This window comes from Babesia bovis (genome assembly GCF_000165395.2).
Source record: "Babesia bovis T2Bo chromosome 4 map unlocalized Chr4_1, whole genome shotgun sequence".
NCBI lineage: Eukaryota > Apicomplexa > Aconoidasida > Piroplasmida > Babesiidae > Babesia > Babesia bovis.
In genome coordinates, this window is record NW_026261571.1 from 1,193,017 (window position 1) to 1,217,593 (window position 24,577).

The 24,577-nt window shown below is 37.1% G+C and overlaps 7 protein-coding genes across 7 annotated transcripts; 2 read left to right on the forward strand and 5 right to left on the reverse strand.

Moving 5' to 3' along the window:
• Positions 1 to 65: 65 nt before the first annotated feature.
• On the reverse strand, positions 66 to 3,234 carry BBOV_IV009370 (RING-type zinc-finger family protein). Its single transcript, XM_001610809.2, has 6 exons — positions 3,154 to 3,234; positions 2,969 to 3,114; positions 825 to 2,930; positions 536 to 789; positions 160 to 499; positions 66 to 122 (listed from the first exon to the last, which is right to left on the reverse strand). Exons 1-6 carry the CDS (start codon positions 3,155 to 3,157, stop codon positions 69 to 71), a joined length of 2,904 nt encoding a protein of 967 aa, XP_001610859.1. The 5' UTR covers positions 3,158 to 3,234; the 3' UTR covers positions 66 to 68.
• Positions 3,235 to 3,981: 747 nt separating this feature from the next.
• On the forward strand, positions 3,982 to 16,503 carry BBOV_IV009380 (Hydrolytic ATP binding site of dynein motor region D1 family protein). Its single transcript, XM_051767479.1, has 4 exons — positions 3,982 to 6,152; positions 6,186 to 6,898; positions 6,935 to 16,351; positions 16,386 to 16,503. Exons 1-4 carry the CDS (start codon positions 4,032 to 4,034, stop codon positions 16,471 to 16,473), a joined length of 12,339 nt encoding a protein of 4,112 aa, XP_051623322.1. The 5' UTR covers positions 3,982 to 4,031; the 3' UTR covers positions 16,474 to 16,503.
• On the reverse strand, positions 16,410 to 16,964 carry BBOV_IV009390 (putative integral membrane protein). The gene is made up of 2 exons (XM_001610811.2): positions 16,655 to 16,964; positions 16,410 to 16,618 (listed from the first exon to the last, which is right to left on the reverse strand). The coding sequence occupies exons 1-2, from the start codon at positions 16,737 to 16,739 to the stop codon at positions 16,470 to 16,472; spliced, it is 234 nt and encodes a 77-aa protein (XP_001610861.1). The 5' UTR covers positions 16,740 to 16,964; the 3' UTR covers positions 16,410 to 16,469.
• Positions 16,965 to 17,011: 47 nt separating this feature from the next.
• On the forward strand, positions 17,012 to 19,927 carry BBOV_IV009400 (Adaptin N terminal region family protein). The gene is made up of 11 exons (XM_051767606.1): positions 17,012 to 17,133; positions 17,171 to 17,243; positions 17,280 to 18,176; positions 18,212 to 18,366; positions 18,401 to 18,538; positions 18,575 to 18,749; positions 18,786 to 18,949; positions 18,987 to 19,064; positions 19,100 to 19,165; positions 19,202 to 19,704; positions 19,744 to 19,927. The coding sequence occupies exons 1-11, from the start codon at positions 17,047 to 17,049 to the stop codon at positions 19,910 to 19,912; spliced, it is 2,505 nt and encodes an 834-aa protein (XP_051623323.1). The 5' UTR covers positions 17,012 to 17,046; the 3' UTR covers positions 19,913 to 19,927.
• BBOV_IV009410 (FtsJ-like rRNA methyltransferase family protein) lies at positions 19,722 to 21,168 on the reverse strand. Its single transcript, XM_001610813.2, has one exon. It carries the CDS (start codon positions 20,945 to 20,947, stop codon positions 19,928 to 19,930), a length of 1,020 nt encoding a protein of 339 aa, XP_001610863.1. The 5' UTR covers positions 20,948 to 21,168; the 3' UTR covers positions 19,722 to 19,927.
• A 4-nt stretch (positions 21,169 to 21,172) lies between these two features.
• BBOV_IV009420 (rRNA biogenesis Brix domain family protein) lies at positions 21,173 to 22,587 on the reverse strand. Its single transcript, XM_001610814.2, has 7 exons — positions 22,153 to 22,587; positions 22,059 to 22,117; positions 21,923 to 22,023; positions 21,599 to 21,886; positions 21,460 to 21,554; positions 21,359 to 21,421; positions 21,173 to 21,314 (listed from the first exon to the last, which is right to left on the reverse strand). The coding sequence occupies exons 1-7, from the start codon at positions 22,525 to 22,527 to the stop codon at positions 21,243 to 21,245; spliced, it is 1,053 nt and encodes a 350-aa protein (XP_001610864.2). The 5' UTR covers positions 22,528 to 22,587; the 3' UTR covers positions 21,173 to 21,242.
• A 162-nt stretch (positions 22,588 to 22,749) lies between these two features.
• BBOV_IV009430 (NMD3 nonsense-mediated mRNA decay family protein) lies at positions 22,750 to 24,553 on the reverse strand. The gene is made up of 7 exons (XM_051767500.1): positions 24,292 to 24,553; positions 23,702 to 24,257; positions 23,512 to 23,668; positions 23,392 to 23,476; positions 23,111 to 23,357; positions 22,959 to 23,074; positions 22,750 to 22,919 (listed from the first exon to the last, which is right to left on the reverse strand). Exons 1-7 carry the CDS (start codon positions 24,501 to 24,503, stop codon positions 22,820 to 22,822), a joined length of 1,473 nt encoding a protein of 490 aa, XP_051623324.1. The 5' UTR covers positions 24,504 to 24,553; the 3' UTR covers positions 22,750 to 22,819.
• Positions 24,554 to 24,577: the final 24 nt, after the last annotated feature.

Here is a 24,577-nt window from a genome sequence, read left to right on the forward strand (position 1 = left end):
CATAGACACCACCGCACAACATGCCGTTACTAACACACTAGTGCCAATTTCAATGTAACAACAATTAACTAATTAATGTTATCAAAACCAAATGCATTCCAATCTAGGAACAGACATTTAACCTAAAGCATTTTATATGTCAAAAGATATAAAACCAACCTCTCCAGGGCTTGCCTGTTGCGGACACATAGGACATCTGAAATGTATCTTCCTACGGCTATTGGCAAAGCTGTCATTGCATATGCTGCAGATAACGTGACCGCATGGTAACATGACTGGCAAATTGGTGGTAGATGTTTGATCTTTGGATATAGGACAAGAAAAGTAACTGTGGAAGCAAAACGCCTGTCCAAGGTCTGCTTCTATAGGCAGTTGCTTAGATGAACGCATGAAAGATCCGAAATCACCTGTAATGCCCTCCGTTGGCTTGTTATTTCCCGATAGGTTGAGAAGACGAGGAAACAATAGATAACCAGCAGAAATAAGAACAGACAATGGGCTGAACGGTCGTTGGCAATGTAGTATTCATACTAACCTCTCATACGGTAAAAAAACCTTATGGTAACCACCAACATCTCCACACTCGTATGCAGTAGTGAAGTTTAGTCTTTTATTTGGCAATTTCGATGGTATGCTCGATGTATTTTCCGAAATACCTGGCACTGTATCTCGTGACTGAATGTTCCCCGTTTGTGTCAAAGCATTGGGATCAGACAGCAGGCGGACCACGGCTTCTGCATTTTGCAAAGAGTAACCCGGTATACCATGTACCACTAGACGGAAAATGCTCTGCATATAATGCTTATACGAAAATATTTACTTACTCTAACGTTAATATTTGCAGGTTCCCCTGATGCAGAAAGGTTCCCAAGCTCAGAGGCAAGTAATGGTGAATTGGCATTAACAAAGCCAGAATCTGTCTCATGAGATCTCAAACGGATAAATCGGCTAACACTACGTCGCCCATGAGAAGGTGGTGTATCGCTCGACTCTGGCCTATTGGGGAATGTTATCCTGATACGTCCTCCACGTGCAGAACTTGATCGTCTATGGGCCTCCGTTCTATTTTCTGGCGACTCCGACACAGTGTCATGAACAGCCGGTGAACCGGCGTATAATGTCAAGGAAACAGTTGGTTGAGCATCTGTATGACTTTCCGATATAGCCGATTGCGCACGCTGCCTTTCTACATATTGGCGGAGAAGTTGTCGATTATGTTGCAGCAATTGTTGACCAAAGCGGCGGTAATCAGAAAGCATCGCCATGTGCCGTATGTTCGAAGCATTAAATTGAGTTTCATCCCGAATATCTGTCGTTGCCAGTTCAAGGGCTTCAGGAGGTGATACTTCATGAATTTCTTGAAGCGCAGCAACATTTGTTATAGGGCTACCCTCTATGATATTTAATGGTTCACATTCACAGAAAGAACTGCTGTCATCTGTTGTTGTGGATTGTGGAATAATCTGGCGACAGGCAGTTTCCGGATCCGACGCCATAGCGTACAACGTAGCAATCTGATATGGTTGACGCGGCATTTCATTCTTGCATATTAAGGATTGTTTTATCATTCGAATATTAACTCCCCTTGATAATGCAGGCGATTCCAATCTGAAAGAAGACAGTCGCGGAAAACGCAAAACTTTCTCAGCGCCCTCTTCAATAGATTTCAACCACCTTGGTTCCAAATATCTGCGTTTGGTACTTAACATATAGTTATCGCATTTGGTGGCATTATCGTTTTCAACTACAAACGCATTTACATGAATATCAGGAGTATCCAGGAGGTTAAGCCACGGACTAACAGAACGATCCTTCTTTGTGGTGGCTTTTATTGGTGTCCTTATAGCATAATCCGATTTGTTGTAATGGTTATTTAACGCTTCGTCAGTGTCCTTGTTTACATGTCGCTTGCACGAAGCAGCCACCCGTCCTAAAGTTGACTGTTGTTGAACATTCGAATGAGCCACAGTAGCGCAATGAACCTGTGCTGTCTTCGTAGATTTCTTCACACGAAAACCACTCTCGCAAAACAGTCGAACAAATGCTTTCTCCGTATGATCTCGCAAATTCAGAAATTCAGATACAGAAGGTATATTGTCATCGAGTAAAGCCTGAGTCATCAATTTACCAACCTCTGAACTGTGAATTTTCCACATTTTAGAGAGATCGCTGTTCCTGATTTCCATAATACGCTGTGATGTTAATGTACAATCGCTTTTTTGTAACTCTCCATTTTGGAAAGTGTAATGATGACTCAAAAGTTGGACCTCATAAAGCTTCAATAAAACAGCGTTGAAACGCTCTGCATATAAATGAGAAAAACTACGCTCCTCATTTAGCCAATCAATGAGGGGCTGTACTTTGTTTTCACGCAATTGCTGTTTCAGCCCATGGAGCAAACGGTATGCACCAACCACAGCGTCGGATATAAGAAAACGATTCGTCGCTCCCCATCGCTCATAAGCTTCGGACTGTAGAGTTGAAAAGACGTCAAATAAACCATCGTGAAGTAAGTCAATGGAAATCAGCTTGACCATTACTTGTTCGTCGAACACTATTTGAGGTAATACATCGAGATCTTTAGGGTCAGATTTAAATAAGTCCTTGCTGAATTTTAGCAGGCTTGTTTTGAACTGTCTGTACCCTTTTAAACCAGCTCTTCGCATATCCATACACCTTATTGATTCTGCAAGGTTGTTAAGTGGTGCCTTGAAATCTACATCGAAATGTTCAGCATCTACTGAATCTCCAGCAGGCTCCTGGCTTATATCGCCAGTGTCATCAATACGAATGACGGGATTGTGCAAATATAGCGTAACTGAAGCATCGTCTTTAGCACATAAGGTTACATCCGAATCATTCAATGCAGTGCTTTTTGTATGCGATGAATCGCCACCTTTGCCACGATTTCCTACGTTAGCAGCAGTTTCCTGTTTAAATAATGTAAAAATAAAGAAACTACTAATACCTCAATAAGCGTCCTAAGAGATTCTATTTGCGAATAAAGTTTCGTAAATAGTACCTTCTGGCGCTTCCTTAGGGTAATTGCATCTTGGATTAAAAAACCCATTGCATCTTCATAAGGTCTTTTTATTGGTTGTTGAACAATCGACGCTATGTATAATTGTGATGTGTAACAATAGAATGACCTACGCATATTAAATCTTCGAAATTTTTATGGAAGATAGACAGATAGGCAGTTACCTACGACAGACATTGTAACATTCGAAACTAATGTTACAATGACAAACAATGGTTTAATAAGAGTTAAATATTCATTTTCCGGTAATTGTGGTTGCTTTTTGTATTATAACCCGCTATGTGTGGTATTTAATGATTGCCGTGTTTACCTGTACTGTATAACGTATAAACTCGTATTTGTTATGCTATTGCAAATCAATGGTATTAATTTGATTCATTTAATTAGAAATTTGTATAATAGATTAAAGTGAAACGTGGTATAAGATGTAAACGGTGCAATAAAAATCTCTCTTGTCTAGTGTCGCGATAATTCGATAGCCAACTGTGCCATTCCTAGATGCATTTTATTGATGGCAATTTGATGATTTGAATAGATACAGTCAATTTGAATTTTGTAGAATTTGTAACTGATATAGTATTTTTCTGGTTCGACATTGTTCTATGTGTAATCAATAGATCAAAAAGTATTTTACATATAAACTATATGTATACATTCATACACAAGGTGACTTGTGAAGCACATGTTCTATTAAATTTTGATATGAATCACCGTAAAAGTGACAAATGTGCAAATGAGGACCGTTGTTCCCCGTGGCACTAAGACTTAACTTTCTAACATAGATGAGAATGTCATCATTGAACATTGGATCTCCATTGCGTTTGAAATATTTTTACAATGAACTGTTTTAGCAGTTCAATTGCGTTTTTATATAGTTCTACCACACTCTTTTCAATGTATAGTAACAATCTCATTAAGTTTGATACATGGCAATAAATGTTAGGGTAAACTATGCTTGAATGTTTACCGAACCTGCTAACGTTATCTCATTATGAATTACAAACAAGAGGATAATGCCATTATCAATGACACAATAGTAGGGCACGTAAAATATACAGATTATGTAAAATTCATTTCTCAAGTTGCTTCATTATACCTTGGTGTGAGCCAGCATTCTGTATGTGAGAGTTTGCTTAATAATCAAACGTTCGTTAAAAATGCACTGTTAGATAGCAAAGGGGGTAAACCTTTATTGGTTTCGGCGGACGCTCTCAGCACTGAAAATGAAAAATGGGATATTCGAACTCACAGAGGATGGGACGACCTGTTTGGCACAGATAGAAAAGCTGTGGCATTTATAGGCTTAACATGTTACGGTGAAAAGGTAATCCAAGAAGACGATGGATTGAGTAAGACTATGTTACCTCTGTTTTGGAATTGTAATCTTTCCCCATGCAAATTATCGTTGCAATTGTTGGAAGACATCATTAATCCAATACTAATGAATGAAAAGTATAAATATTGTGGTGACAATAAAAGGCACGATTTGGTTAACGATGCATTAAATTCGATAATGCGCACAATAAATATATTTCGACAGATTGATTCGAAGTCATCGATCGAACCTCCGTATTTTGTTATAGGGGAATCTCTAAGTAGGGTAGTCACATATGGCGGCCCCAATGCTAAAAGGTGGGATATTCAAATTCCAAGTGAAGCTATGTTGGAAGACATCAAACAAAATGTTGTGCAATGGTCTGTTGAAGTCGCACGTATACTCGGATTATACCATAAAATGTTAAATAATGAGTTGTCATCTGCAACGTCAAGTGTCAATGACGTAGTAGATGGAGACATAATATCCTCAGAGACAATAACTAGCGATAGTTCTTCTGACACGTATTCTTCTTTTAGCGACTCAGATCAATTTGAAAACTCACAAAGGATAGATATGTTCGATGGGGATGCCAATGTAGAAGATAGTTCAACAAAACTTTCCATGGGATTCCACATCGAAAAGCCCATAAACGTCGAGGAAGAAACTACATTCTGGCTGCACTATGAAATGGCTTTGATGGATCTCCACGAGCAATTGTGTTCTCCACTGGTAGAAAATACAATTAGTCTATTGGAATACAACAACGTAGATGTAAAATCTATATACTCTTTTGATGACGCCATGGAAACAACCTCACGTATGCTTGATTGGGTTGAAAATATCAATATTATTATGAGAAGCTTTCCTGTGGGTTATTTAAAAGGAGTGGGAGACGTTGGTGTTTTAAAGGACGGAATATACATTGTTTTAAAGCACTTGTCAAAGGCAAGGTTTTTAAAGCATTACAGTTCTAACAAATTGTCTGACATAATATTAGGGCTCACTGTGGAAATGCTAGCATCGTGCGCAGCCATTATAGGCGATGGTATCAATAAAGCAATCGATGTGGAATTAAGTAGAGATTTATTCAAGTCTATTGAAGAAATAATGACCATCTGGAACCATGGGGTAGAGGCCTTGAAAGCTGATCTAGACATAGATGGCAATTCAACTGTTACATTCTTCACTGGGGAATGTAACAATCGCATCAGTGAAGCACGGGATGTTTTGCAAGCGATCGAGCAATCCATTCACAGATATTTGTCCATATATGCAGATGCGGCAATTATTGTGGAAATGAAAATAGTTTTCAATGGGAATCTTCAACATGAAAATATAAAATATTGTGAAAAGATCGTTGATGTTATAAATCAATCCAATTCACTTTGTAAAAGCATGTTGGATTCATATTCTTTAAATATAAAAAATAAAATCCAAGTGAATGAATCATTCGATTTTAACGACATCCTACCATGTGTTCATACGTTCAACTTTGCTTTGACACAAATCGAAAATACTATTATGACAACGTTTAGATCATGTATATCTGATATTAGCAACTTGGATAGTATACCTCAAGTGTTGTATTACGTTACACAGTTCTCCTCTTGTGAAGGGGGGTATTTGACCGACGTTTTTGAGAATGTGGTCAATATTATTGCCGACGAAGTTGAAGCACTAGAAACTATCACAACGATGCCCAACGTCAATAACGTAAACCCTGTGTATTACATCACGATAAGTGATTCAGGGGCAGAGGCGCATAACATTGCAAGGATAAAAGGGAAACTAATGGTAAGAAATATAAGATATCTATATATATTGCAGGTTCTAGAAAAGATAGTGAAAAGATTAGGTCTTGTTGTGGGTTCAGAAACCATAAAGAATTTAATTAACAAGATGGGGAAGCTTCATGAGAATGTTAACACCTTGATATTACAGTGCTCCACGGAATGCGGCCTTCAAATGTGCCGAAAGATGATTGACATCACTAAAGGTGATGTAGAAGAAATGCAATGTGTTATCTTATATCCATTTGACAATTCTTTAGACAACTTAGGAAAATGGATGTATATGGCTTATTTCGGTATGTCGGTTGACTATGAATCTACAGCAGAAATGCACACTATTCTATCTATAGTTCTGATTGTGAGACATATATTTAGATCATTTAATGAAATAGGGGAGTTGAAAGCAATATATGATAAACAGAACAGTACTAATGCGTTGTACCTTCCCGAGCCCTTCTCATTGGCCATACAAAACATGACATGGGAAAACCTCATGATTCCTGACACACTTGAAACTGTCTACAATATCGTGCACTCTGAATTCCTAGACACTTCTCGGTCTGTGGCTCTGATAGGGTTTCTGGAGGATATTAAACCAATCATATCAACTCTTACAGCTACACAACTCTTATTAACCATTCTTTCCTATGTAAAATCAATTAAATCGTCCGAAGAAACGCATGTAGACTATGAAGAATCTTGTGATACGAAATACATTATAGATATGGTACTTTTAAGCATCAAAACATGGTAGGTAAAATCCTCTTATTTCATATTAAGTTTAAGGAACGAAACGAAGGCAAACAACATAACTATGCAATTAGAACACGAATTGTATAATAATTCCCGTATTACTGTGACATTCAAAGAGGAAGACAGTTTGTTGCATATGGACCCTACAATTGAAACGTTGAAGGGTGATTTATATAATGATATAGCGCCAAAAATTAACGCCCCGATGTATTTACTTAATGAATTGTCCGCACTTTGTAATGTTGTGGACAGAGAATTGGAAAATCTATTCGACTGTCTCATTGACACCATTAAAAGAAAAATAGATTCAATATTGACAAACTTAGACAATGATTTTCAACGCCACAAAAATTTCATAAACCATTGGGAAACACATTTTATAATGTTATCGAACGAGAATGCAACAACTAGAAGATTGGTCGAAGAATTAGACAAATTAGAACAGGGGCTGTTAACAAATGACAACCCGGTCGGACCTGCCAACATGCTGATACCCGAAAGAATAAAATACCAACAAGTAAAAAGGTTGGAAATGAATTTATTTCAAATTGTATGCAATCATGCATTGAAGGAAAGCCGAAATATTTTACAACAATTATCTGACATTGGAATGCAAAGAGATATTTCACCATCGAATAAAACGGAAACAAATTTGGACAAATGGCAGTTTGAGGTTAGCATCCAGTTACCAATGAAACATACCAGTAGTCATTGGCAAATAGAAGATCTCATTAAATCAGATGAATTTAAAAAATTGCTGGCATGTATGACTGAACAACCATTTGAGCCGACTGATGCAAAATCAATTCTCAACACATACGTTGATTATTGCATACGTTTAGATCCATTTCTCATCTCACTGTATAATGCGTTTGCCAAAAACGACAAATTGACATCACAACAAGCCGCATGGACATCCCATGCTGATGCAATTTCTACGTTAGAAAATATATGTAAAGAGAAGTCATTAGATCCACCGAATGGTTGGATATATTCAGCAACAATAAAAGAAAACGTTGAATTATTATTCGATAATGCCGATCAGCATCTGGATGAAGTGATGTTAGAAGATTTAAAGCCTATATCGCAACTTCCCGTTGTTTATGAAAAGCTTGAACATCTTCTTGATTTGACATGGCAGAAAACCAAAGACAAAATTGACCAAGGATATATTGACCACAATGACATTTTATGTACAATTGAGCATATTGCAGAAACGGAAAACCTGTTGGGACGGCAAGATTTGGCTGTCAGAGAACTCCTAGTCCAATTTTCTTTTGAATTGCACCTAACTACTAATACGGAGCGTTTCATTCAGCTTAGTGATTACAAAACACAATGGGGGAATGCAAAAGTGTTCTTAAACGAATATGATAAGATATTAGAACAAGACACAAAAACAACCACAAAACAAAACATCGTGGATAGATTAACCTATGTTGATGAAGGTTTAAATAAATTAAACTCAGTATGCAAAGTCATGAAAAATAAAGTAAACAAAATATACTCATTGTTGAATGGTACAATAGGAACCTATTTAAACAATGATGATTTCATATTACGTCTCAAAGATTATTTGAGCAATTTCAAATCACCAGATATAAAACTCGAGGAGAGTATCACAATCAACCAATGGTTGCTTATACATGATACATGTTCAGAAGCTGTTAACTTTGTATTAAAATCATACGAATTTAATAAAATGGTTAGAGATTGGATTGAAACGCTAAGTGAAAAATATGATACGATGGAATTACCTTGCATTGAAAACACTATTCCTTTATGGGATGTACCACATGATGGGAGCATCGAAATACCTCATTGGAAGAATATAAATAGCACTTCAATAATGTACGCCATAGACGATTCTTTAGCAATTCTAAATACATACATCAGTTCAATATATGCGGAAGAATTAAAAGGTGACATAAACGAATGGATAACCACTTTGTCGGGTGCTAAAATAGAGATAGAAAGATGGAAGAATACTGAAACACAATTACAATATTTGTACAATTTGTTTAGGTCTTCAACCGTACGAAAGAAATTGGCTAATGAAGCACAATTACTTAACTGTATTTTAAAAGAATACAATATGATAACCGTTAGTCTAACATATGTAAATGACTTGTCTCGCTGTGAAGAAAAACTCTCAGAAATTGCAAATTCTATAAAAGACCTAGAAGATCGACTGGGGATTTATTTAGATGAGCAACGCTTTATTTGCCCTAGGTACTTTTTCCTAAGGGATGATGAATTGTTTCACATTATCGGAATGGTTAACATCGATGAGATGAAGTCGAACATATCAAAGATGTTTCCTGGCATATTTGCATTGGAATGCAATGATGGATCTATAACTGGTATTAAATCGAAGGATGGCGACAGTCTACCTTTGGACGAAAATATTATCTACGAAACCGTCGAGCCTTACAAAGTTCTGATGGACATGCATACTTCTATTAAAAATAGCATACGCTCACAAATTTTGAGATGCCACGAAGAATTTACTCCTATATATTGTAACGAAAAAATGAATCCAGATGCATTTTGGGGATGCTTTAGTCGTTACGTTTCACAAGCATTGGTGGTATCTTTATCCGTCAGTTGGACACGATGTATGGAATCAACAAAAAGCTCCAACGAGGCAACAAATCTGCATATTCTGTTAAATAAGATGATAGATATCTTATCAAAACCTCCCCAAACCTATATTTCGCAACGTAAAAAAATGGAAAAGATATCTATAGTGCTTATATATCAATTGCAAAAATCTAAACTTCTTCCATTGCAAAATTTAGAGAGCTGGGATTGGCAACGTTGCATACGGTATTACATCAACAGGAAAAACGATGTAGAGCTTCATATTGGTCACAAAGTACACATTTATGGATATGAGTTCATGGGAGTAGGCCCTCCTATGATAATCACTCCATTAACAGAAACTTGCTTAATTTCCATATCGGAGGCCATGGATAACTGTTTGATTCCAAACCCTCAAGGCCCTGCAGGAACAGGAAAAACAGAAAGTATTAAGGTTTTGGCTGAATTGTGCGGACATCCATTTTGGATTTTCAATTGCAGCGAAGGTTTCGATTCTATTTCTATGGAAAGAATATTCGCTGGATTATGTCAGATGGGAGCATGGGGCATATTTGATGAGTTCAATAGGCTGATCGATGGAGTTTTGTCTTCTATTGCTGAGAAAATACAGCAGATGATCAAGTGCAAAAAAGGGAATATAGGCGATATAACATTGGTAAATCGAAAAATCTTGTTAGATAAAAATGTTGGAATATTCATTACTATAAATCCTGGATATATCAGCCGTAGACAGTTTCCATTGAACTTGAGAAAGTTATGTAGACCCATCATTATGGAAAATGTCGATCTTAAACAAATAATTCATGCAATGTTAATGTTGAACGGTATATCGGACTCATCACTTGTTTCCAAAACACTTTGGGATATCCTCCATTGCTGTAGAATATGTTTTGGTGAACTTATATATGATTTCGGCTTAAGATGTTCCAAAAGCATCCTACTACATATCAGTATGAATCTGCACCGGGATAATAACAAGAATCCATATAGCGTATATTCTATTATTGACTACTTAAAGACTGCATTGTCAACAGTAATTTTACCGCGTTTGCTCTCAAACGAAAAATGCGTCCTAAACACCGTAGTTGTGGGTTGCTTACCCAAACATATTGCGCAACCTGATCTGATCCATCAAACATCTGATGATCAACATGATGCGTTCGTAAAATTATTCGACTCACAATATGAGACTCTTTCTGAGGTGCCCAATTTAAAAGAAAAGTGTAGCACGTTGTTTAGCCTTATGAAACTTACGAAAGGCATCATTTTGTATGGTCCATCAGGATCAGGCAAAACATTATGTTTGAGTGCTACAGTGAATATAATGAGACAAATAAATGGTGGCAATTATGATGTAATTAGGTTTGATCCCAATGCAATAGATCCCAATGAATTGTATGGGAACGATAATAATGGATCGTGGCAAGAAGGACTGTTTTCCTACACATTACGGCAGTACAGCTGCTCACCAAGAAATTTAATAATTATATTTGATGGAGATATATATTCATCATGGGTGGAAAATATGAATTCACTACTTGACGACAACCTGGTATTAACATTAACCAATGGCCATCGTATTCCTTTGACTCCAAATGTAACAATTCTTTTTGAAACACACAGTTTACAACACGTAACGCTAGCTACAACGTCACGATGCTCTCTTATAAGATTTGAAATTAAGGAATCCTACTTGTGTATACCAGAATACAAATCTTATTTTGATTTTCTTGATACAGACATTCGATTACATAGGTACCACTTATTTAAGGCTCTATACCTAAGCTCTCATGATTATGTAAATTTCATATTCTCTTTTGCTTTGTCATATGGATCATATATGGGAAAATTAGAATGGCAAAGCTTTCTAGATAAAATTGATGATATAAGCAAACCAAACGAACAGCGAATAGTATACACGGCAGCAGCGGGACAAATAGTAGGCGAAAGTAACAATAGTGAGTTGCATATCATTGTCAAAACACTATTATTACATGGTAATTCTGCAGTATTTACGTCAACACAAAATAGTGATTTAAGTGTTATAATTGGAAATATAGTGAGCTCTATAGACGGGTGGTTTTTAGTAACTATGTACCTTTCTAAGAACGCTGGTAGAAAAGCTATTATGAAAGTATTACAGAAACATACGGTTATTACTTTGATAGGGTCAAATTTAACAATGCTACCTATTGAGAAACTTGATGGTGCATCGCGTATGGTTTTGCTTATAGAGGATATTGATTGTTTAACAACAGAACCGACAGATTTGCAATGTTGGTCACTCATTAGGGAATTGGTTGAATTCAAAGCCTTGTTTACAAAAAATGAAACAGATAATTGGACAAAAGTGCATCTAAAAGACATTTCAATTTTCTTAGCAACAAAACAACCATCACCTAATTTAATCCCGCAGCGTCTTAGGAAATCATTACCCGTGATTAACATAGAATTGTTACTTGATTGTCGCAATTATACACAACTTACAATCCCTGGGACTGTAGATGATACAGAATCAATTGAATTTGATGCATCACAAAGAGATGGATTTAGGGATAAACTGATCTATTTAAATATAGACTTGTCGACTATAGAGCATTTTAGTGAATCCTTTCAAACACTAAGACAGTTTTTACAGCAGAAATGCAATAGATTGATCATTATGGGTTGTGATATGCATTTAAGAAAGATACTTTGTGAAGCAACGTCAAGTTTCAACGGATACAAAATCACATGTCTCGACCATACAAGTTGGAATAGCACCATGGTAAACGCATTTCAAAATGCAGTATTCAAATGTGAGAAAATATGTATATATATTGACTGGGACCTTCTTGTATTACAATCACCAGAGGTCGCCTGCGAAATGAAACATATGATTATCACTGGAGATTACTCGTCAATTCTATCTACGGATGTAACAGATATATGTGAAAACAAAGCTCATTTGACAGATGTTGAAAGCTCTGGACAGGACATACAAAGGAGTGTATTTGGACATATTAAATATATTATATCTACAAAAACACAAAATGTAGACGCATCATTAATTAGCAAAAGCATGTTACTAACGCTCCCTCATCTTTCTAGTAACTTCAAAGCAAGTGTACAAAATGCTTTAATGCCAGCAGACTTCAAATTTGACATGCGAAAGATATATGATATATACGTTGGTAAATTTAGGCAGAAATCCAGCTTAAGCGATTTTTTGGTTTATATCATTTCAACCAAGGATAATATTATTGATAATAAAACAGCACATATGACTGAATATAAGCACTTTGAAACTGGAATAAAAAGAATAAATAATGCTAAAAGTGAAATAGCGTCAATGCAAACAATATTGGATAGTCAAAGAACCAAGTTGGTTGAGAAAAATGAAGAAGCCAAGATAAAAGTAGACCAAATTACAAAATTAAAAAATGAAGCTAAGATTAAACAAGAGAAAGCGAATGAAATGAAAATATCCTTAGAAAAAGAGAAAGGCGTTTTAATAGATAGAAACAAGGAAATACAACATCAACTTGAAGCAGTAGCTCCTCTCATTGAGGAATCGCAAAAAGAGATTGAATCTATAAATCGAAAAAGCCTGGACGAATTGCGCAGCATGAGCAATCCCCCATCGATTATCAAAGACACTATGGAAATGGTAGTGCTTCTTTTAACAAATTCTACTTCTTCTAACATCGCATGGGATATATGTAGAAAAGTTATCAAATCTGCAGATTTTATTACAAAGATAGTACAATTTAATACTCAAGCATTGAACCCCGTAACGGTATCGATTGTTAAAGAACGGCTGAAAAACCCTTCATGGGATAAAGATAGAATAAGCAAAGCTTCTAAAGCAGCTGGCCCGCTTGCCAGGTGGGTAGAATCAATTTTGCGTTATGGTGAAATAGCATTAAATGTAGCACCACTGTTAAAAGAAGTGGAATTACTTAAAGAATCGAATGCTAAAAATGAAGAATTGTTGAATGCACAGTCAGAGTTAATTATGAATTTAGAGAACGATATAGATCAATATCAGGTCGAATACTCAGACTTAGTTCAATCGATAGCCGATGTTAAGACGGAAATCGAAAATGCATCTCTACGCCTTGTACGATCGGAAAAGATTATGTCAAACTTATCTACTGAAGTTGGCCACTGGAATAATTCCATAGCCACTCTGGAAAGGAACAATGACTGTATCATAGGGAATGCAATACTTGTATCAAGTTTATTAAATTTATGTGGGATGATGAAATCTCATGATCGTAAAAAGTTTTATAAGATGGTAACAGATGTGTTAAAGCAAGAAGAAATTAATTACTCCGTTGATCCATCATATCTTGATGATTGCACAAGCCGTATGATCCAAAGCAATATGAAATATCGCCACTGTATCATTTTGGATGCCACAGATATGATGTATATTAAGTACATCGATGGTGATTATAAAAAAGTATCAGCATGTGATGAACATTTTTTGTCTATTCTGTACGCTAGCAAAAAATGCAACTTGACATTAGTCATCACTGACATTGTATATGCTCATACAAACATTAAACATGTCATATTAGATGAGGTTCTCAATAAAGGAAAAGGGCTAAAAATTTTATTTGAAATATCTACTGACGATATACGACGTTGCGAACAGTTAAAAACAGAAGATGATCACTATATACAGAATATCTTTGATTTGTGCTATAAATTGCGGTTGAAAATGACAGAAGAACATTTTAATTCCTTTTGTTTAGATATTTTAATGAAGGAAATAAACCCTACTTTATACAATGCCCACACGGATGTGATAATAACACAGCATGAAATAAAAGGAAAATTACATGGAAAGGAAGATGAATTGCTTGGTATCTTATCTACAACCGAGGACATCTTAGCTGATAACTTATCTGATTACCTCGATGAATATAGGAACGAGAGGGACAAGTTACATGATTCACTGTCTGAATGTGAAAAAGTGGTTGACCGATTTAACAAATTCATTATGGAGCACTCGGATTTCACATCGCTCATATCTTCTTTATATAACACCATCAAAAAACTTGAATCGATAAATAGCATGTACGCATTTGATGTATACATGTTATTACACGCTATGAAAAACTGTCATTCCAGGCCGCTTCGTAATCAGGTCTTAATCAAAGTTGTTTATAGCTGGGTTTGCCAGTCTATATTTACTGATGATCTACTGAATTGGACTGTAGATATATTGAACATATATTACAATCAAGTTGACAGGTGCGCCGACATAAATAATCTATTAGAAGAAATATCACAGCCCCAATCCGAGTCATCAAAACTTTATCAAAAAATTGAGCATATGAGACAAATATACTTGCAATATGATGATTCCTTACTTTTTGGAATACAAACAGATATATTTGACTATTACAATCTGATAATAGTTGTTACCAAGAGCTTTGATGATCCAACAGAGTTCTTATATTCTTACGCTACATCAAAGGGTCATGAATTAAAAACACTAGCAATGTCTACCCTTGCCGATATGTCATGCATTATCTCCAATATAGAAGTATTACTATCAGAAGGCTATTGGGTAGTATTGAAGAATGCCCATCTAATGCCTTCATGGTTCGAGAGATTTGAGTGTCAATTTCCAAATAAATCTGATTCACCCAAGCTTTTTGTCACATGGGATCATACTATGTCTATTAATCGAAATATTATGCTACGCCGTTACCGCCTTATATATCAAGGTGCTGATAGTTTTCAATCTACTTTTCACAGGTTATATCAACTATACTCCCACTTATTTATTGACTGCGATCTTATCAAAAGCCACCTGATGATGAAAGCAGTTCTTGTACACGCAATCATCATATGTCGCCAATCATATATTCCCTATGGGTGGACTCAAATGTACCTGTTCGATTTGAACGATTTGTCTCTAGCATTAAATGCAACCACACGCTTTCTAGAAATTCATTACAACGAATTGAACAGTTACAATGGTTCGATATTAGAATTCCAGCAGTCATCGCTACTACTTAAGGATTGGAAGACACGCATATACGAGATCTACCAACCTAAAATATCACATGATCTTGATTGTAAGATTTTGTATGATATTATTTGTTTCACCGATATTGGTAAATATATAATACCTCTACCTTCCCTAAATATTTTAGAATGGATTGAGATGATACCGAACGATAGAACATCTTCATCATTGATCGGGTTACCCGATTTTACGGAAACACTGATGCTTGAATCTAAGTTTAGAAAACTCAGAAATTTTAGAATGTCCAGCGCAGCACATATTACCCAAGATACCACATGTAGCAATATCGCATCGTATGAATCGTTAAATATATTTGACGGTCAAATGCCACTACTCGATGCCGCTCTGCAACGTCAATGGAGAAAGTTGCCTATGAAACATGACGAAAGATATATAGCTTCTGAGTACAACAAACTTAAAACCATGTTTGAACAGCAAGTACCAGTTACGGTAAACTTCGATGTATTTGCGGAACCCTTAGAAATATTGGACATTTTAAGAATACAAGCTTCAATATCATCTGGTTTTGATCTCGATAATTTGATATTAACGGCGGGACTCTTTCCTGTAGTTAGCAATCTAGATATAACTAATATTGCAAAACGTACATGCAACTGCAAACCCATTAATGGAAAGCTACTAATTGATCATTTAGAACTAATGGGCGCGTCATATGACTGCAAAACTCATCGTATATGTATACCAACAGAGACATCAGTTGAGTCACGGGAACCTACTCAGGTTTTAGTAGAATGGATACGGCATACATGCAACATTAAACAAGAAACAGTATTATTACCAATATACAACTCCGAAGGGTATGTTTAGACAACTATAAATATATATTTACAGAAAACTAAGCTACAGTTTGAATTTTGCTATTAACAAAGATGATGATCTGATATATCTGAGAAATGTGCATCTAAAGGCAATAGGTTAAATGCTCTTCGGTTTGAACTTTTCATTCCACTTTGCAATTTCTTCTTCAGTAAAGATTTCGGCTTCTTTCTTCCTAAAAAATATACCTTTGGCACGTGGATTCCTTTTCTCACTAATATATATCCAAACTAAGGAAATTGATATCCCTAAAAACAATACACATATATATCATTGTGTTTTACCTAAACTCCAAGTGGCGATTTTATTTGCAGGACTCCCCTTGAGTAATATTGTTCTAGAGATGTGGTTGTATGTGCGACGGAACATTTTACGAATGATCCTTAGTACATCTCTTGCGATTATTAAAAGGCTTGTTTGCAAAGTGCGGTTATAAATAGTCTAGGTGGCATATGGAATCACTGATAATTCTACACCTTCACGACACCATTGAAAAGAATCTTTTACGTTACCAAAATGCATCCATCTATATAAATAACATTGTATAATTACAAATTCCGTATATTTTGTGAATTATTTGCATTAGGAATGATGTTATTTATGATATATATTTGACACATTTCCGTTGACACACATTATTGGATAAGTTTCTTTTTATCGCAAAATTAACTTTAAAATGATTCCTATTCCGGCTGCAACAATTGACCGTTTCGGTCTCACGCCACCAAGGTTGAAAAAGACTTTTTTCGCGGACCACCGAAAGGTATGACACGTATAATCGATGTGTAAGATTGTTACAGGGAGAGGTCGGGGAGCTCCGTCTGTTACTTAAGAAGATGGCATCTGATTATGGTTCTTCATTAACTTTAAGTGGTTAGTTGTCGAATATCTTCCGACCATTCAACTCAGAACTGACCCATAGGGACTACAAGTTGAAATGCCGTGAGATTCTCAAACGGCTTATTCGGTCAATGACTCTTGGAATGGACGTATCTCGTTTATATACTGATGTGGTTATGATATCGCAAACAACGGACCCAGTTCAAAAGAAAATGATATATATGTATTTGTCTACATACAGCAAGGACCACCCCGAACAGACTATTTTGACTATTAATACACTATTAAAGGATTTTGACAATGTAGATCCAGTAATTCGTTCGTTGGCAATTCGCAACTTGTCCGCTTTTGACACAAAGCTTTCCAACGAATATGCTATGAACGTGGTATTAAAGAAGTTTTTGGACCCATCTGATACGGTTAAAAGGTCTGCTGTTATAGGTGCTTTACGATTATACAAGTCACAATGTGCTATATCAAAGACGGAGCGACTAGAAGACAGTAAAGATGAGGAGGTACGATCTGACATATTACATCATCTCCAGTCTTCCATTAAGTCGCTTAATCTTGATGTAATGTTTGACTCTCTATGCGTATATAGTGAACTTGTTGAATCGGATGACGATTTGAGATTAAGTAGGCCTAGTATAGTGTACTTAATTAACAGAATAAAGAGGATGAACGAGTGGCAGCAATGCCTTACGCTCAAGTTGCTTCATACTTATATCCCATCAGGTGATGAGTTGTTTGACCTATTGAACTTACTTGACGAGTTTTTGAATTACACATCTAGTGCTGTCTTTTTAGCCACCGCAAAATGTTTTTTGGCGTGGACTGCACATGATGACATGTTGCAGCTTGAGGTCATTCGGCGTCTTCAGATCCCTATGGTAGCACTTATTGCTCAATCGTGCAACGAGATAGCTTATAACATAATGCTAAACATTATGTTGCTTGTGATAAATGGTAGGTTAATACTAATATTTTGCTTAATTGTACAGCACCCCAAATTGAAGAATCGACTGGTTGTGAAGAGGCGAAATCAGATAACCAACTGCCATTCTCTGAACATTATGATGTATTTTATTTCCGTTACGATGACCCTCCTTATATTAAACACGCCAAGCTGAAGTTGCTGGTTGCAATCGCTTGTGAGGTAGGCCATAACTTTTCGAGATAACATTTCCCAGGAAAACGCAACGAATATATTGAATGACTTGAATGAATATGTTTCGGACATTAATTACGAAATTGGCGCAAACTCGGTGAAATCGATGGGCCTCATTGCTTTGAAAGTACCCGGACATTTAGACGTCATTATTTCCCAGGTACGTTTATGGAATTATCAAATACCCAACATACAGATATCTGTTGTATTTGGTCTTCGCTTATCTCATATCGTAAGCGCGGCATTGTACGTAGTACGCACATTGCTCCGTGCCTTCCCAGAATCCAGTGAGCAATTGTTGTCAATTGTGGAAGAACATCGTGAATACATTAATGACATACAATCACTTACGTATTATATTTGGATATTGGGTGAGTAATTGACTTTTTTAGATCACAAATGAGTAGGAGAGCATGGATGTAACGTTGATCACGCCCCTTACACCATGGAGGACATAATCGATCGTCCAGAAAGCTTGGACATTGGATCGGAGCTGCTGTCTGCTTCTATGAAATTGTTTTTTGCTCGACCCCCGGAGATGTACAATGCTATCTCTCGGTTGTTTACCAGGGTTGGTGTTTCGTAAAGAGAATACATGGTTTTTGTAGATCATTACTGAGAATCAAGATCCATCTTTGTTAGGCATGGCTGTTTTTTATCATTCTTTACTGTATGTTGATATTGAAGTAGGTGCATATCAGTATGCATTAACGTTGACCAGATTGCTAAGAAGGTTGTGCTTGCGAAGGAAGAACATGATTTATCTTCTATATTAGCTAATTCTATGGTAAACATTAATTAGAAACTCCTAGATGTTATTCAGGTTGAGTTGGGCATACCTCTGCGCGATGATGACTGGCGCGAGAAGTTTGATAGTGTGGATTTGCTTCAACAGGGTCAAGCACGAGGCACTGCTCTTAAAAGTTTTTTCCCTTATAGTTTTGGCAACGTCGAAAGCGATATCTTCACAACATCGATGACTGCAGAACATTCATTCGATGAAGATTCCACAGAGGAGGATCAGCCATCATTAACGCATGTCGCTGCCACAACGCCAATAAGGTCAGGAACTGGTACTGATCTTGACCACAAGCTATCTACGCTTAATCTGGTAATACCAAATACACTACTAACGGAGGAGTACCAGAAATGCTGGTTTGAGTGCGATTTAATGCGCCAAAGCACTGAGGAGGTTTCGGGAAAGACACATGATCTCAACGTGGAGCCTTTAGAAGATATGCTATTTGACGTCCACATTGCTACGTTGGCATCTGGGAAAAGCCAAGAAATTATAAAGATGTACCAGTATGCGCAAAATGCTGACGGGTACGTATTAGTTAAATTTATGTTCATTTGGCTTCACAGGCAAATGTACTACATTGAGTTGGCCATTGAACCTTTGGGAAGCTCATGGCGAGTACAGGTTTCTGTTAAGTCGCAGAGTTCCAGTGGTAGGGGTTCGTTAGTTCAGACGCTTGCTAGCGTTCTCTGCAGTCATGTGTGTCAATGGCTTAAAAGTTTAAATCTGACATAATTAATTTATACTCAGTCAGCTGTTTATTGCCTTGTCATAGCCTCCGAGGTCGCCGCAACACATGAGTGGTATTAGCCACTTTGCTTCATGTTTTACATCTTGTGATACCGCTGTGTGAACGTATCCATTAAGGCCCCTAGTGATTTTTCCCATTGGCTTGAATCCGCGTGCAATAACAAAGCATTCTGCGCTTGTTAATCTCGATGCAGCTGGTTTGTGTATGCTGAAGTCATCGAAAAATATATTCACATGCCTGTAGATTGGGGCATCACTGTCGTTACAGAAAGCTTTACAAACAAACAGGCCATTTGGATCGAGAATTGCTGAACAAACGCTAATGGCCGCACGTATGAGGCATGACTGTACATATGCATCAGTCTGGTGTACTCCGCTAACATCCGGGGCACCATCACAGGTGATAATTTGAGCTAAGCTGCTATCAGCCAATTCTGAGTTATCTTCCGTTGTTTCTAGAAGCCTTTTACTAACGTTTTCCACGAACAAGTTTTTGATTTTTTCCATGACCTGTTCGTTAGTGATATCTCCTTTAAGTATTTGGACACCCTTTACGGGTGCCATTTCCTGTAGGTCTACTGCAATAATTACAGGTTTAAGGTTACAGCTTTCCACTTTTTTTACGCACAGGGTGTTGTTTTCAGCAAGATTTTTAGCTGCATCTTTGTATACAAAGTACTCGTTGTACACAAAGTCCCTGATGCATTGAGTCCAGCTTCCCGGTGCAGCACATAGATCTACTACGTTTCTGATTCTGGGAAGGCTTGAGCAATCATATGAGTTCCCTCGTTGCTCTAGGATGTCAAATTTACGGACATTGGCCAGGTTATCTCCAGGGCAGCAGTGCTTGCACTTCGCATTGCGTAGTATTTCTGTGACCTGCTCTATCCTTGCGATAGGGTGGAAGATTCCGTATGCCTGAAATATTTGTATTAGTTTATAGACGCTTCTCGCTCGGTATCCATCTTCCTTGGCCTTGCGATAATAGACATCTCTGTTTTCTTTGGTCGTATGGGCCATTTCGAAAGGGTGGCTACACGACCAAATCTTTCAAAAAACAACTATAGAATTAAAATGTGCTACTGTCCAAAGTGATGCTAAATTATGGTGTTTTAGTGTTTTTACCGAATACAGCATCAAGAGTCCTGGAGGACAGCAATGAAAAAATAGCATTATTTCGCATCCAAGCGCTTCGTTCGGCCTTCCTTAGCCCGCAAACAAGCAGCAATGTATAATTTTTTGTTGATACACATGCGACCAGTTTCGGTAAAGGTTCACCAGCGGTTCAGTCCCCATGCACGATTGCCCTCGCGTCTCACGTCGGCGCACGGAAAATTTTATGATTGGACAGTTCATCTTCTGGCAATTCATAATCATCCTTTTTAGTCTGTATATGTAAATAAAAAATTGGAATACTTTCATTAAACTAACCAGTTTGTTAACATCTTTCCTTTGTCTTTTCACTGCTTCTGCCTCTCGTTTTGCTCTTCGCATCTATCTAGAGTTAAAATCTCTTCACATATGAAATTTACCATTAAAGGTGATATATAATCGGGATTCTCCCATAAAACAGCACCATTGAAGCTTCCTGCTAATATCAAGATCGGTTGTAACACGAATTGCGGGCCTGTGTGGATATGACACACATCTATTTTAGAAAATTATCCATACCTATTTCCGTTAGACTTTGTTGCTCTGGTTTATTGATGCCGTATTCGTTGATTGGACTGATTTGAAAGTGCCTGAAAAATATTCTGCCATCGAAGTAGAAAAAGGACAGGCAGTGGTCATGGAAAGGTTTGCTTTTTGGATGATTATTCGGGGTGCCAAACACTTGTGATATCAGGCTCTTGATTAATTGTAAGTGAGGTGCGGTGTCGAATCCGGCATCAAATGTCAATAGCGGCCTTGAATAGAGTAGTGCATTACCAAAGTACGTTGAGTCTTTGAGGGTATGGACTGAGTGTATATGATACATATAATATTGATACGAACCATTGGTTATGCGTGCCTTGAACGATGGTCCGTATGGTGTCAACGCTATCCACATTATAACCTCGCACTTTCGGTTTTCTATGAATATGACGCTGTTACATCTGCCGAGTCGTTTATTTCTCCTATACGTACATACCTAGACAATTCTGCCAATGTGTTGAGTGCTTTGCGAGAATCTCTCTTCTCCAGTTTAGACTAATGCTGTATAAGCAACAGAAAATCATACTTACTTCTTCTTTGTGATGTGGCAACAACAGTCTGATTTCCTTCATTAGTTGTCGCCCAAGACTTGTTATGCCCCTGCTGGCTAATACCATACACTTTTTCTTATTAGTATACTTGCTGTTCTGCTTGATATAATAGGCATCTTTGAGGCGATAGGGGTCCAAGTTAACATCATCGTCACTATCACTGTCATCATCATCTTGTGGCTCATCTTTTACAGCACTATTCTTTTGGGGGCGAAGTATTCTAGTACTTGTAACAGTGTTTGCCTTTACATCTTGTTTAACGATATTGTCTAGTGACTTGCGTATGGATTCCCCCTTTTCTACGAGTTGTTTTTTGATATCTGCTTTCGATTTTTTCTTTACTTCTTTTTTCATCTTGTGTGTGTTATTACAGAACTGATTTTCACTATAGGTTTGTTTGACAATCCTCTTTTGCCACAAATTTCCATGTTTTTGGGTGGGCCCTACTTCTTACACATTGTATTCATTGACTTAGCTTAACATTTATTCCACACACCCAGGTTTATATTTTTAGATATCACTAATTACTTTATAAGGTATCTATGCTCATATTTCTGTGGAATGTTCTTTTCGGGATTTACATGTGAATAATCTGACCCACCATTAGCTATTGAAATATACCGATATTACGAGTTGTTTGGCAGTATTAAAAGTAGTTGGTGTCTTGCAATGACAGTTCCTTGAGTTGCGATGCGACTATATCGAGATCCCCGTCATCTGGACTGCTAACTTTGTTAGCATTCGCTCTGTATTTAGCATATACGCTACTATTGCTTATAAAATACCTGGGATTTTGATAAAACTCCACATTCTTTTGGAGTTCCTTTTTGTTGATAAGTTCCTCTTTGAAATCCAGCAGTTCATCTTCTTCGATTTCATCGTCAGAGGAGGACCCCTTTTTCTGTAAAGGGTATAGCAACCAATTCATTAAACGTACATCAACAATCCTTTTAAGCACCCAATTGGTCTTGAAAAGTTTTTTAGTCTTCACCTTTCTTACCAATATGACATCGAACGGTATTTTATTCGATATATCTGTTTGTTCTTCTGCCAATCCGTTAAGATTGATTTTACGTATATCGTAGCCACTGAAAGTATCACCGACGGTTAATATATTTCCTAGATGCGATTTGGTGTAGATTACGGTGGAAGCGTTTACTGCCATGAGTTCCACGTCGACAAGTCTGCAGCGAATATTGACCATTTCACATAACCTACTCATATACTGGGTGTGTATACTTACAGCTCCGATCTTTCTCAATATTGAGAACAATAAAGTTGCAAAGATTGAACTTGTTGAAAACTGTTGGGCATCAGTTTGTTGTTTCCAGCACTTACGTGAGGTAAATGGATTTTTCCAAAATTTGTCGTTTGAAATATCTAGTGTCCTTAATGTGAATGGATCTATGAGACTGATAGTTGTTGTTAAATTCACGCAAAGTAAAAAAGGCGATATCCCTCCGTTTATTGATGCCACCTTGGGTGGTAGGAACACCTGCGATATATTAACATCGTTGTTTGCCCTTACCATATCATCTGCACAAATTGGGATGAGTTGAACTTGCAGTGTGTATTTGTAGTCCCACTTGTTATTAACACTATCCTGAGTAATCAGCTTTTTACTGTTTCTAACTTGGGAGACAATTTTATCTGAGACGAAGTCTGCGAACTTCTGTGCACATGTTTTACTTTGGAAATGAAGATCAAATCCATTAGGTCTTGATAAAATGTTCGTTACATTCTCGTGAGCGTTATGTTTGATGATGATTTGTTCCAGCATGAGAATATGCCTTTTGTCTTTGGTTTTTTGTCTGATTTGTACCATGGCTTTCCATGTATGTGGTGTATACATTCTCTTACAGTGATCGCACTGGCTTGACTTGATTGAGAACGTAATTACGAATGACTGTTCAACCACAAAATTACTATCAACTTCTTTTTGTACGCATACTTTGACCTTTAGCTGTTTGCTATGTGGCTCAGTCCACGAAAATGCTGCGTTAATAATTTTCATGTTTTCAAGTCCTTTTGCCTTTTTAAGGCATATAGATAGTAGTTCTTTGCTTTCCAGATCGCATTTCAGCCTAATGATGCTTGATACACTAAAATGAGACCTACCATCTATCATGGAAGAACATTTTACAAGTTCCACATTGTAATATTGTGGTATGTGTCGTTACTTCCTGTGCCAGGTTTACGTTTTTGGTGATGCATAAATGGCACATCCTTGAGGCTGTTGGCTTGGGGACGACATCTCCACATAGGCAGCAGAACATTGGAGCATATGACGGCTCCGTGGAGGCAAATGTCGCAGCATCCCAATCAGCCATTTTCGTAACAGTGTGTATGATAATTTAGTTTAAATATATGCTTGATGTATTGCATACATGTTAAATCATTGCGT